At 34.3% G+C, this 15,282-nt stretch overlaps 1 protein-coding gene across 3 annotated transcripts; it reads left to right on the plus strand.

The window, feature by feature from the left end:
• Positions 1–7,309: 7,309 nt before the first annotated feature.
• On the plus strand, positions 7,310–11,155 carry LOC110667825 (tRNA (carboxymethyluridine(34)-5-O)-methyltransferase). Of its 3 annotated transcripts, none has more exons than XR_009144711.1 (3): positions 7,310–8,737; positions 10,061–10,375; positions 10,808–11,155. XR_009144711.1 is itself a non-coding variant. In XM_021828801.2 (3 exons), the coding sequence occupies exons 2-3, from the start codon at positions 7,656–7,658 to the stop codon at positions 10,146–10,148; spliced, it is 1,170 nt and encodes a 389-aa protein (XP_021684493.2). In that variant the 5' UTR covers positions 7,310–7,489; positions 7,622–7,655; the 3' UTR covers positions 10,149–10,604. The 3 variants fall into 3 exon arrangements, 2 of the variants coding, with proteins under 2 accessions (XP_021684493.2, XP_021684486.2); XM_021828801.2 differs by lacking the exon at positions 10,808–11,155 and having other exon boundaries at positions 7,310–7,489; positions 7,622–8,737; positions 10,061–10,604; XM_021828794.2 differs by lacking the exon at positions 10,808–11,155 and having other exon boundaries at positions 10,061–10,604.
• The last annotated feature ends 4,127 nt before the right edge of the window (positions 11,156–15,282 follow it).

Consider the following 15,282-nt stretch of genomic DNA (forward strand, 5'->3'; position numbering starts at 1 on the left):
TCGTTTTCCACCACCAATTTCTTGCACCACATCATCCTCTTCCTCATTTTCATCAGTTCCTAGTATTTCAAAATCCTCAAATTCAAGCGGTCTTTCCATATTCATAACTGATTTTTGCTCTTTTTTTTTTTTTTTTTTTTTTACTAATGAATTCCAGAATTTGACTCCTCACTTCTTATGGACATTTTGCACACCAAACCACATTTTTGTAACTTCCAGTAAGGTGTTGCTTGATTATATTAACTCCCCTTTTATAAACTTTCATGCAGTAAATGCATTGAACATCATTGATATTATTTTCATTAACTTGAATCCCACGTGCCTATCTTGGGTCTGTTCTTCTACTGCCAGTAGAAGATCTAATTGTATTACACTTATCACCCATCTATGATCTAACAATAAATAAATAAATAAATAAATAAGCAATAAAACACTATAAATGGGTAAGGAAGTATGAATTAACAACTAATTAAGAAGAAAAAAAAAGTAAAAGTAACGATAAATTAACAAGAATAAAAAGTATAAGTAAATAAATTAACAATACCCAAATAAATTAAACAACTAAATAACAATTCCCGTATGAATTAAACAATAATAAATTAACTAATTAACAAGAATAGACAACAAATTAACACTACCATTATAAATTAAACAACTAAATAACAATAAATTAATAATATCCATACAAATTAAACAACAATATATTAACCAATTAACAAGAATAAAAACTAAATTAAACAAATTAACAACAAATTAACATTACCCATATAAATTATACAACTAAATAACAATAAATTAACAATACCCATATAAATTTAACAATTAAATAACAACTAATTAACAATACCCATATAAATTAAACAAAAATATATTAACCAATTAATAAGAATAAAAAAAAATTAAACAAATTAACAACAAATAAACAATACCAATTTAAATTAAACCACTAAATAACAACAAATTCATAATACCCATTCAAAAAAGAGAGAAGAAGGAGGAGAGAAAAAGAAAAAAAAAAAAAAAAAAGGTGTGTAAGGCAAATTGTCGTTGCTGTTTTAGATAAGAAGGAGAGGAAAGAACAAGAAGAAGGAGAGGAAAGAAGAAGAAGAAGAAGAAAAGAGAGTCATACTTGTGAGAGAGAGACACACAGAGAGAGAGAGAGAGGAGTCGTTGACTTCTTTTGGAAGCTAGCTTTTTCTTTTTTTTTTGAGTGAAAGAGCCACAAGTAGGGTTACATTTAATTTAAATACAATTTAAAAAAAAATAGCTATTTCTTCACCAAGGCATTACCTCTTTGGTGCCTCGCCTTTCACCTTTGAACTGTGGGGCATTGTTTCATTGAAAACTGGCCAGGCGGTGTTGGGTGAGGCAGTAGAGTGGTGCCTCACCTCACGTGGCACCTCGAACACCATTAACAACATTGATTACAGTTCAGTGGGATAAGGAATTAAAGTCAAGGTTCAAAGATATGTTAGCAGATTGTAAGGGCAAAATCCGGTCTCTTTGTTAATCTAATAACCCAAATGATGCTCAAGCTTTTTTGGCTGCTTCTCACCAATATCATAACATCTTGCCCAATGAGAATTATATTGGAAACAATGATCAAAGTAGTTATGGTTGTGTGAGGGTGATTCCAACACCAGATACTTTCAAAATATGGTAAATGTTAGATGTCGAAGGAATAGAGTGGTTCGATTGCATGATGATGCAGGGGTGTGGTATGATACTTCGAGTGGAGGTCACATGGTGACTTATTTTTTATCTTTATTTTCTGCTCAAGCTATCCAATCTTCAGTTGTCCTTGATTGTGTTGAGTTGGTGGTTACTCTGGTGTAGAATCAATCCCTGCTATCCCTATTCACAGTCAAAGAAATTAAATCAATAGTTTTTAGTATGCATCGGTATAAATCCTCAGGACCTGATGGCATGAATCCAGGCTTCTACCAAAAATTATGAGATATAGTGGGGAATTATGTATCCCAAGCATGTCTTTCTTTTTTAAGTGGCTGTTTCTTTCCTGAGGGGCTGAATGATACCTCTATAGTGTTATTCCTAAAAAGAAGCATACGAAAGTGATAGGTGATTTGAGGCCATTCTCCTTGTGTAATGTCCTTTATAAATTTGTATCCAAAGTGTTAGCAAACTAGGTGAAGCTTATTCTTCCTCAAATTGTGTCCCAGATACAGAGTGCTTATATACCAAGAAGATCCATCATTAACAATATTTTGATTGCTTTCAAAACTTTACACTATTTAAGATAGAAGATGCAAGAAAAATTGGGTTATGTAAAATTAAAGATAGATATTTTGAAAGCTTATGATCGGATAAAGTGGTTTTTTTGGAGGATATGATATGCATATTTAGTTTTGATCATCGATGGATTTAGTTGGTTATGCTTTGTGTTACCACTGTGCATTATATTGTCAATCATAATGGGGAAGAATTTGATCCAATTGTCCCTAGTAGGGGTTTGCTTCATGGCTGCCTGTTGTCCCCATACCTTTTTATCCTTTGTACTAAAGGATTTTTACCCTTGTTGAGAAAAAAAATGAAAGTTTGGGGTTATTACATGGGTGAATAGTCACTTGTGGGGCTCCCACCATCTTGCACCTATTTTTTGCTTATGATAGCCTCCTTTTCTTTAAAGTGTCAGATGATGAGGTCTCAGTGTTTTAGGATGTTCTTGATTTGTATGCTAAAGCCTCCGATTAGTCCATAAACTTATCAAAATTTGTATTTTTTTAAGCTCTAATGTTTCCTCAAATATCAACAGATTTATTTGTAATGCTTTACATGTACAAGAATCTGATAACTTAGGCACTTATCTGGGCCTTCCATCCAATATAAGAAGGAACAAGAAGAAAATTTTTAGGTATATTAAAAATCATGTTTGGTAGAAGCTTCAAATTTAGCATAAAGAAATTACATTCCAGAGTTGGTAATGAGATATTATTAAAGACGATTATCCAGGTTATGCCAAACTATGTAATAAGTGTTTTTTTATTGCCTATAACTATGTGTTCTGAGATTGAGGCTTTAATGAATGCATTTTGGTGGAAGAATGGAGCAAGTTTGGGTCGTGGTGTCCACTGGTTATCTTGGTGTGCTTTTTATAAGCATAAACTTAATGAGGGTTGGGTTTCAAACAACTTCATCAATTTAACTTGTCGATTCTAGGGAAATAGTGTTGGAATTTAATTAAGTGCCCATCTCCTTTAGTTGCTCGTGTTTTGAAAGATAGATATTTTCCACGATGCTCTTTCTTGGACGCTTAGTTGGGGAATAACCCAAGCTTCACTTGGCACAACATTATGGCAACTCATGGTTTCACTAAGTAGGGTTGTAAGTGGAGAGATTGGTCAGGGCTGACAATATAAATGTTTTGGCTAGACCCTTGGTTGCCAGATAATATGCATCCTCATGTGCCTACAGTATCAATAGAGAGGAGGGGAGTTAATTTAGTGTCTGATTTAATTGAGCTTTCCATACCACAATGGAACCATAGTCTGGTTAGTGCTCATTTTAATGTTTGAGATAAGACCTTAATTCTTAGCATCCCATTGAGCTCTCAATATGTCTCCGATGAATTCATTTGGTGTTATGATTCTAAAGGCTAATATTCTGTCAAGAGTGCATACAAGGCTTGGGTTTATGGTGCTCAGTTCAGACCTATGCCATATCATCTGATTTACAAAAAATTATGGGCCATGAAGGTTCCTCCAAAAGTTACTACTGCTGATTTTCTTTGGCTTAAATAGGTAGATGTCCCTCTCATCTGTATTATTTGCTTGGGTGTTGATGAATCAATTTTTCACTTATTGGTTTTATGTCCATTTGTAAGGGAATGTTGGGTTCTTTCTTTTATTGGTTTATTTCTTAGCTCTATATTTATGTTTTTTTTTTTGCTGGTTGGATATGGTTTTGTCTCGTTTGCCTACTGATAAATTAAATTTATTATTGGTAATTTGTTGGGCTTTCTGGTCGAATAGGAATAATGTGATATGGAAGGAGCAACAACAATCTCCCTCTCAATTGATTTAGTTTGCCTCCAAATTTTATAGTGAATAGGTAGAAGCTAGGTATCAATTTGTGGAATCATCAACTCCCTCCTCTACAACACAAGAGAAATAGCAGAGGCTAGCTACTAGCTTTATTAAAGTAAATGTGGATGCTGCCACAAATGTTGGGTCTAATTATTTTGGGATTGGTATGGTTGCTAGAGATGATAATAGTGTTCTATTAACTGCGAGGTTTGTGCATTTGTTGGGTCAATCTTCTCCTAAACTAGTAGAGATCATGGGCATAAGGGAAGCTTTGAGTTGGGTCAAGGTAAATGGTTAGCCTGCAATTATGCTAGAGTTTGATGCACTATTCTCTGTTATCACTTTCAATCATCCTTTTGATTCTATTTCTTATTTTGATGTAATTGTTTTTATTGTATCTCTTTTCAAAGATAGGTTTTGTTTCTTTTAAGCTTATTCGCAGATATATGTTATATTTCTTTTAAGTTTGTTCGTTAATCTGTGAATGTGGTTGCTTACCTCTTTACTAGAGCGACTCGTTCTGTGTTAGATTTGGGAGAGTGGGGTGGAGTGACACCTCCTTTTATCGTTGAAGCTCTGGTTCATAATCTTTGGTTGAATTGAATTTAATTTTGTCACGACCCAACCTATGGGCCGGACCGGCACTAGGACCTGGGCCAGCTTAAAGCCCCCAAGGCCCGTAGTAAGCCTAACTATTCCTCAACCCATAACCAAGCACACAATTTAGGCCCAATATGCATAGAAAAATAATTTAAATTAAAATGTTATAATTTTATTTCGGGCCAACTTAGCCCAGAAATTTTCAGAAACTAAAATTAGGGGAGCCCAGCTCAACCATGTTACCTCATTTATAAACTGTTTAAATATCATACAAATCTTCATTTGTTAATCTCAAAAATTTAAATTAACACGATTTCTAACAAGGTCCACACTATTATTAACACATGCGGAGTTTTAGATTTTAAATTTAGAAAAGATAGTAAAATAATTAAATAATCGACGTTAAACCTGCAAGGAAGAAAATAGGTTGCTCTGTAAAATAACTCCTCTTATAGCTTGGAAAAATAGGTGAACAGGAGTGAGCGTTTGACTCAGAGAGTAAAATATCAATTTTAACCATAATCTCTATAACTATCTAAAGCTAATGCACCCTGTAGAGTGAAATGCAATATCATCAATATTTTCATGTCATAACAGTAAAAAGGTAATTTGGAGCACTCACACACCCAGTAATGTCAAATCATAATATATATGGGAGCTGATCCCCTATACAGCTCTCTTTAATCCAACCTGTGCCAGCGAAAAACTCAAGCCGGATTTTCGCTTAATAAACCAAATCGGGGTCCCAGCGAAGAACTCAAGCCGTGTCTACCCTGAAGGACCGGGTCCCAACGAAGATCTCAAGCCGTGTCTACCCGTCCTATCCATAGCCAACACCACATCACACGCACGCCAACGCACGCACACTGCTCCAAATTACCACAACAACATCCATGACACTTTAATAGTTGTGAATGCAACATAAAACGTGCCTAGAGTTTAACTACATAGATATATACATATAAGTGATGCATGGGCATGCTTGAACATATAATAATATCGAAATTACAATTAAAATTAATATTTTACTCACAGTACACCGATGACTATTGTGGCTACTGGATGCAGAAAAATTGCTGATCTCGATCACCTAATAATTAAATTATAAATTTATTAGTACTATGTTAAGATAAAACTCTACAGAGGCAACAGACAGCCTAATTCATGTCGGAAATCTGGCAGAGTTTCCCTTATACCTGGGACCTACCCAACCTGCAAAAAGGCTCAAATAACACTTCTAAATTCAACTAATATCTCATCATCATTATATGGCCCCTCCTGGGCCCTCCAAACCAAGCAATACTCAAAATCTTAAAAATTACGTTTTAGTCCCTATAATTGACATTTTGCAAAAATCCACTCAAACAAGCTCTAAAAATTCTAAAATTTCACCCCGCGGTCCTTAATAATATTATAAGACTATTGCAAAATGAATTGTAATTTTTTAATCACCCATGAATATTTTATTCATGAATATTTTATTCAAGAATATTACTCAATTCCATAAGTTTTCAACAGCTAACATATTCTTAATTCAAGCCAATTTAATATTCACATATTTAAACCTCCATCCTCAAGCTTCAACCAATCATATAAAATTTAAATATCATAACTTTAAATAATCTTATATGCCCATATGCTAAAAATCTAACTAAAATTACATCTATATTTTTCAAAAATATTCAACAATCACTCAAAAATTCAATAAACACCATAAAGTATCTCCAAATAATTTTACTTTCATCATATATTTTTATTAGAATTTTTTTCTAATTTTTCCTGTTTAAGAAACACTATGTTTATGCTCCACAAACAGAGAAATAATGAAAATAATCTTACCCGAAGTTTATCTGTATCTCAAAAATTCCAAAAATTTATGAGAAAGCCTCTAGAAGTTGAGTCATCTCCAAAGCCCACCAGAGCCACCGTCGGAACCACTGCGCACGGTGGCCAGCCGCTGGTCGCCAGTGACATTTGCCGGATCTAATCATACTATCATGTTCCTCTCCTCTCCCTCAGTCCATAGGTGGTCTTGGATCGTCAATCCAACGGTCAGATCGTCAGAAATCTCGTTGAAAAGTTAAAGAAAGCCGATTTTCTCTCTCCTCGCCGACGCTGGAAACGGCCACCAAATCCGGCGAGACTAGTCTCATCTGAAAGGGATCGCTCTTAGGAGTCCATAACCGTTGAAATCACTCCAATCGGACGTCGGGATCGCCGGATACGAGTATTCAAAGTTTGGGACCATTTTTTTTTTCTCTCACTCTCTCTCTCTCTCTCCTCTATTGGCCGGATTCCGGGCTACCGCCGCAGCTTGGGAGGTTGCCGGCCAGGTGGGGAGCCACTTGGGAGGTTGCCATCCTTTCACCGAAGAAGAAAAGAAGAAGAAGAGAGGGGAGGAGAGGAGATGAGAGAAATTTGGGGGGGGTTCCTCCTCTCGATTTTGTTTAAAATTTTTTTTTTTTTAAATTGGCAGTGACAGTGGAAATCCACTGTTATATGCCAAGCCCCATCCCCATTTTTTTTTTATTGTTACAAATTAAAAAAAAAAAATTCTTTACAATAATTTTTCTTTGAAAAAAAAAACACTAAAACAACATTTTTTAAGGCTCTCCGAGATCTCAATTGAAATAAAGGGTCAAGAAAACGATGTAGTTTTAATCAAACTGCGCCGTTTTGCACCTAGGGTTGAAGCAAACCTATCTCATTCCTTTCTCACTTTCAGCAACAGCCACAGCCGCTCCCTAGTGCCTCCTCCTCCGCGCGCTCTCCCTCGACCGGCTCCATTTCTCTCTGATTCGCTCACGCTCGATCAGCGATCGACTCTGTAGTTGGCCTCATAACTAGTATGGTTCTCTCTCTCTCTTTCTCTATCTCTCTCTCGTTGATTTGGTCAGTGCTGTTCACGTGCCGTTACAAGCGTTCTCTAAGCTTCGCCTATATTGAATCCTCCTTGTTAAATTTTTGGCCTAGCACAGGATCATTACTCGCTAGAATGTATGCTTCAAGCTGATGATTAATGTGACAAGGGCGAGTAGATCCAGTAGAACAAACTGGGAGTCCGTAGTTCTACCTATTCTTGAGAGTGGTAGTGTCTTTCATTCTGGAATCTTCAAAACTATGAGAGAAGTCAAAGTGAAGGTGACAGAATCTTCTGGCTTGTGTACTCTTTCATTTAATGGAGAATCTGTTTCAGTGGCTGAACAAAAGACATGTTCATCTTCCTCAACTGTGCAGTCCACCCCTGAAATTGAAAAGAAGTATGTTCATCGTGTTTATGATGCTATTGCACCCCATTTTAGTTCCACCAGGTATGCCAAATGGCCGAAAGTTGCAACCTTCTTGAATTCCTTGCCTTCTGGGTCTTTAATATTGGATGCAGGATGTGGAAATGGCAAGTATTTGGGATTAAATCCTGATTGCTTTTATATAGGATGTGATATTAGTGCACCCCTTATCAAAATTTGTGCAGATAGAGGACATGAAGTTCTGGTTGGGGATGCAATTAATCTTCCTTACAGAACTGGGTTTGGTGATGCTGCAATTTCCATAGCTGTGTTACATCACCTAAGTACAGAGAATAGGAGGAAGAAGGCAATTGAAGAATTAGTCCGAGTTGTGAAAAAGGGTGGTTTGGTACTAATAACTGTTTGGGCTGTAGAGCAGGAAGATGGATCATTGGTTGCTAAGTGGACTCCTCTTACGGAAAAGTATGTAGAAGAGTGGATAGGACCGGGTAGTCCTCGGGTTCGAAGCCCTTCTTGCATCACTTTGGAAAGCATCCCAGAAACAGAGGAAAACAACAATTCTAAAGAGCATGTAAAAGATAACAGGTATAATGCAGATGAGGAGTTGAGGAAAACTATGCATATAGCTTCTTCAACTGAAAATGAATTCCTGGTTTCTGAAGATGAGAGAACTAACAAAAATCAACAGGAATATTTTGTCCCTTGGCATTTGCCATATCATCGTGCAGAAGTTAGTGGTGCATCTGCTTGTGCTCTTGCAAGTGGTCTGGCCAAAAAAGATGATATAAAGGGTGCTGTAGTGTACAACAGATACTACCATGTTTTCAGTGAAGGTGAACTTGAAAGGTAATGCATGTTCCATTATAAGCAGCTATGTGATATCTTCTTGTAGATGCTCTGAACATATTTTCTTCATTGTTGATGTTCTTCCTTCATTGCTGCATCTAATTTTCAAGCCATTCGAATTAATATCCTGTGTTATTATCCCCTGTTGCTTTAAGTTGATTATGCAACTGTCATGCTTTTTGTTTAAAATCCTTCCTTTAGTTATTAGTATTTGGGGTTGGGATAACTATGTCCGTAGTACTAAAACTTTTCTTTTTTTACAGTCAAGTCTCAAATTACGATGAAGTTCTAATATCTTTAAAGCCCTGTTTGGCATTGAGTTTCGGAGTCTGAAACCGCTTTTCTGAATAAACGCACCATTTTAAATGCTGAGAAAAGCAGTTTGGAAAAAACTGTTTGTTATTTTAGTATTTTTATTACTAAAACTGATCAAATTTAATTTTTAATTATTTTTTAACATTCTCTAACTAATATATTTTAAAAAATGATTTTATCAACAGTAGTTTTAACAGCAATGCCAGACAGGCCCTAAATTGTTAACCGTAGTCCTGTTCAATAAGTTAACCACTGATTCTGCTAGTCAATGGCATGTGCTGAAGATACTTCATTTTTTTTTTTTTTCATTTCAGTCCTGAAAATTTTAAAAAATTATATTTTTCTCTCTCTCTTTTTCCCCTCTTCAAATAAATAAATAAATAAATTCAACCAAAATCTTATAAAAGATAAATTTCATTTCAACAAGCAACAATAGAATTTCTTTTAATTTTTTTCTCCTCAACCAAGAAATCAAAATGTTATAATAGCTTTTTTTTGTAAATTATCTTTGGGATCCAATTGTTATTTAAGTTTCAACTTACAATATTTAAGATAGAATAAACTTAGATAATTTTAAGAAAAATTCATTGTATGATATATTTCAGATTGTTCTTTGTTGGATTATTTTAAAATATGATAAATTTAACCTAGCAAATTTAAGTAATATATTAAATATTTCAAGTTATGCAACTTAAAATTTTAAAGAACAGTTGAAAATTGCAAAGTAAAAGAAAAGAAACGAAAAGCTTGTAATTTTTAAAAAGTTTTAGATCAAAAAGAAAATGGAGCGTTTTTAGCATTGACTGATAGTATGGTGTTGATTATCAAATAGGACTAATGATAAGCTATTTTAAAAGTATTACTACTTGATTGTTAAAGAGGGGGGAAGAAGATTAATATAGTAAGAAATTGCCATGTTTTAGGCCTGCAACAGTACTTGTTATCCCCTTTTTGGATTTATGTGATGAATTAATTCTCTTGTATGCTTGTTTTATATAATTTTTGCAGGTTAGTAACTGGCATGAAAAATGCAGTAGTAATTGATCGATTTTTTGATAAATCGAACTGGTGCATCATTCTTGAGAAAACTTCATGACAAACTGGTTGGCACATCAAGGTGTCTGGGGGGAATGTATTTCAGCATGGCTTATCTTCTCTTGCAGTGAATCTGGTGTATCGTTCATACCTTTGTGGTGAGGGTGAGCATCATTCAACTTATTGATTCTAACTCAACTTATTGATTCTAATGTTTGCAGTGAAATGTGCTTGGTCCATAGTGGGGTCAGTGGGGAGTTCAAGATTGTTACCTATTAGCTTAACAAGGTAACATATGTTGTTCTTGGTAAAGCGGATTTTTTTTTACACTGTTCTTGATTAGAACTGAGTTTATCAATGCTGAATTACATCCGTCCTGTTACAACTATTTGTTTGTTGTGGCCACATAATTACTTTTTTTTTTCTTCCAAATGCATCAGCTCTTTCGAATAGCCCAATCAACCAAAAATATTTTGTTGGATTTCTTATTAATTGGACACTTTTTGACTTGGTTGCTGCTTGTAATTGCAATAATTTTGGTTTAGAATTGATATAATTGTCTTAAATCCTGTGGTAGAGAAAGCAAACAAGATTTGTGGAAAAGGAGTGAGCCAGCAAAATAGTAAATGAATGCTAATTAATGGAACAGTTGAATCGAAATTTTAAATGAATTTATGCAGAAGATTGAATCCAAGGTAAATTTAAAATTTCACTCTCCAGGACTGCTTTGTGCTGCCAATGGTGTGTCATCTTATAGCCTTCATCCACGTCCACTTCCCTTTGCATTTGATGCATTACCTTGCTACATTTTACTCATTGTGATCCACCCAACAGAAACAACAAGAATGCTAATTCACCATTATTTATATACCTTAGTCTGGCGTATGCACCAGAGACAACCTGAACCTGCCCATCTTGCCCAATGGTTAGGCTTTAAGTCTAACCAGGAAGTGGAGGGAGAACAGTTGACTCAACAACTATGGAGATACATTTCCTTCTTAAACATTGTCAAATACCCCTGAACCATGGGAATTTACTTTTTAATTAGATTTATTTCTTGGTGAACAAGTGATGGTGGAATGCTAGTGAAAATGGTAAACTTTTACTTATACAATTTTTTGTTTTATCATTCAAGAAACAAATCAAGAGAACCTGCAACAAATGCAAATCCATTAATCCAACTACCACAAACAAGTGATTGAAGTAAAAGGGACAAAACTCGATGCCTACTGAAAATGATAACCCATCTTCACTCAATGATGAGTGGAACCATTCACAGCTCATCATTCATCCTGAATTTTGCTTCACCAGCAATAGCAAGAGAACCATTAATTATGGAATTTTACACTGATAGATGAAGCGTATGCTTTTCTTATTTTCTGCCCAGATATTATTGAAATCAGTTGACCATGTATCCTACATTATCAGTGGCAAAAGCCCTCTCCTAAATGGTATACACTGACCCAATACAATGATAACACCTGAAATAAAAACAGGTAAATTTTATCTAAAATTATGATAAATACTACTTGATTTGAAACTCTAATGATCATTCTCATTATATAGACAGATGAGGTCTGAGAATTTTTCTTATTGGTTGATATGTCTCAATTTTTTGGGTCCCTTGATCTTGCCATGTGGAGATTGCACATGTCATTTGAAAAATAAGCTCAGTTTCCTTTTGGAAAATGTTTAAAGATGGAGGCTCCTAGGAAGCATGATGATGTTGAAATTCCTTTAAGACAATTAGAAGGTTGTTGTCGGAGGGCTCTAGCATGGAGCCTCCAATGGTTAAGTCAGTATATGACTTGATGAATATTTGAATATTGAATATTAAAAGCACAAATAATCACATTTTGCCAGTGAATTGAAGTATAGAATTAGAATAGTAGTTTTTTTTTTTTTTTTTGGCTTCCAGTCCTCTCTCATTGATTTTTACGTTCACATTTGTACCTGTTTATGCCTGGGATAGGTGGAGCTTTCTTTTTGTGATCATGTACATTTGAAATCCTGATTGATATCTTATTATCATTTTTTATCAGGAGATTTGAATACTTCTCATTCTTTTTATATTTTGAAGTGACAAATTTAGCAATTATAATGTTGGAGATTTCGTGGATTTTTCCATGTCAGGAGTAGGTGAACCTTATGGACTCCGTCCTGTTTGGCTTATGCTAGACATAGTGTGATGTCCCAAGTCATCGCTTGGCTTGGGATTAGCATGTGGGAAGCCATCGCTTGGCTTTGGAGCAGCAATGCCACATTGTTGTGGGATGAAAAGATAAAAGAATATATATAACCTAAGTTGCTATTGTTAAATAATTTGGGTTAATCATTTTGCACTAGGTGATTTAGGACGTGAAAATTATTTGGATCAGTTCAGTTGTGGTGTTACACATAGTTATGAAAGGGGCACTTGAGGTGAGAGGCACATCGTGTAAGGAAGACCTTGCCTTAAACCTGTTAAGGTTGGCGACCTCATAAAGGCGGTGCCAGTCCCACCCTAGTGAGTAGCAAGGTCAGTCCCACCTATCATAGACAACCACTAAATAGAAAGAAGAAGAAATTGAAAAGGTACCTGGTGGCCTCCTACTCGATGAAGTGTAGGCTATTAAGTGCTAATTAAGGTGGATGTCTTTTATTGGTGTGGCACTGCTGTGTACTAATATTATTAAAATGGGCTGATGGGGTGTTTGGTTCACCTTTTGAGTACAACTGATAATTGATAGAGATTTAAATAGGTTAACCGAAGAATTTGGCAATCTTAAAAACAATTGAGCTGATAGGTAACTGATATGATATCCATCAGTTGCAGTTTGTATCAACTCTAAAAATAGAGTTGTTTCCTATCAGCAGATAGCTGATTTGATTTGATTTTTTATTTAGACCATATTATTATTTTTCATGTAACTTGAAAATTAATATCATATATATTATGTCTTTATTTTTTTCATTTATAAACTTAACACCTTAATTAGCGTATTGCAGTTTTGTTAATATATTTTTTTATTAATAACATAAAATATAAAATACTTATTTATTATGAAAAAAAAATATATATATATATATATATTTTTTTTTTTCTAAAAACTTAAAATTATAAGATTTTATTTCTTTTATCAACAATAAAATTACTTTACCTTTTTAAAATTATTTAATTTTTTCTTTTTTTTAAAGAATTTTCTTATTTTCTTATTTCAATAATAAAATAAATAATATGATAAAATAAATCAATAATTATATTTTTATTTTAATAATATAATAAATAATATAATATATTAAATTAATAATTATATATTTATTTTAATAATAAAATAAATAATATAATATCATAAATTTATAATTTTATATTTATTTCAATAATAAAATAAATTATATGATATTTTACATATTAACAGTAACAACTAAACATAAATTAGATATTATCAGCTACTAGCTATCGGCTAACTGTAATAGCTACCAGTTAACAGCTATCAGTTGCATCCAACGGTTAAACCAAACAGGTTCTAAGTTAAAATAAATTATCTTTATATTGAATTCATAGTTATTTGTGATAAATTTATAGAATTCAATTTAAATTGTTTTAAGTTATGTTTAGTAAGGTGTTATTAAATTAATTATGTAATATCAATTAAAGTCATAATACTTAACTCAATTCAACTAAGCCTTTATCCCAAAAATTTGGGGTCGGCTATATGGATACGCTTTCTCCACTATGAACGATTTTGGGTTAAATCCTCAGAAATGTGTAATGCTTCTAGGTCATGTTGTATTACTCTCCTCCAAGTCAATTTAGGTCTATCCCTTTTTTCCTTTCTATTCTCTAATGTGCTCTACTTGTCTAACTGGAGCCTCCGTATGTCTATGCTTCAGATGACCAAACCACCTCAATTTCCCTTCTCTCAACTTATCTTCAATTGGCACCACTCTTACCTTTTTTCTAATACTCTCATTACGGACTTTATCTAGTCTAGTATGGCCACTCATCCACCTTAACATTCTCATCTCTGCAACTCTTATCTTAGATGCATATGACTCTTTCAGTGCCTAACACTTACTACCATATAACATAGCCAGTCGTATGGCTGTATGGTAAAATTTTCCTTTCAATTTATTGGGAATCTTACGATCACATAAAACTCCCGTGGCACGTCTCCACTTCAATCATCCGGCTTTAATCCTATGACTAATATCCTCCTCACATCCCCCATCTACTTGAAGGACTGAGCCTAGATATTTAAAGTGATTACTTTGGGGCAGTATCACTCCATTCAAACTAACTCATTCCCTATCACTAGTTTGGCCTTCACTGAACTTGCAGTACATGTATTCTGTCTTCGTTCTACTTAACTTAAAACCCTTTGACTCTAGAGTACTTCTCCAAAGTTTCAGCTTTCTATTGACTCCTTCTCGTGTCTCATCTATCAGAACAATATCATCCGCAAACATCATGCACCAAGGAATACTCTCTTGTATATGTTTCGTCAGTTCATCTAAAACTAATGTAAAAAGGTAAGGGCTTATGGCTGATCCTTGGTGTAATCCAATTGAGATCGGAAAATCTCTTGTGTCCCCTCCCACTGTGCGCACAATAGTATTTGCTCCTTCATACATATCTTTCAATACTTGTATGTACTTAATAGATACCCTCTTTTGTTCTAATACATTCCATAAGACATCTCTTGGAACACTATCATAAGCCTTTTCCAAATCAATAAAAACTATGTGTAGATCTTTCTTCACATCTCTATATTTCTCCATCAAGCTTCTAATGAGAAAGATCGCTTCCATAGTTGAACGACCGGGCATGAAACCAAATTGATTAAGAGAGATAGAAGTATCATGACGTATTCGATGCTCCACAACTCTCTCCCACAACTTCATAGTATGGCTCATGAGTTTAATTCCCCTGTAGTTTGAGCAACTCTGTATATCTCCCTTATTTTTAAAAATAGGTACTAAAATACTCTTCCTTCATTCATCAGGCATTTTCTTTGAGTTTAGAATCTTATTAAATAATTTAGTTAACCATGGCACTTCCATATCTCCCAAATACTTCCACACTTCAATTGGTATTTCATCGGGTCCAAAGGCTTTACCCACTTTCATTCTCTTAAGTGTTTCCTTTACTTCTAAAGATCTAATCCTTCTAGTATAATTCATATTCTTTTCTATTGTTCTATAATCTATACTCA

The sequence above is a fragment of the Hevea brasiliensis genome, chromosome 16, assembly GCF_030052815.1.
Source record: "Hevea brasiliensis isolate MT/VB/25A 57/8 chromosome 16, ASM3005281v1, whole genome shotgun sequence".
NCBI lineage: Eukaryota > Viridiplantae > Streptophyta > Magnoliopsida > Malpighiales > Euphorbiaceae > Hevea > Hevea brasiliensis.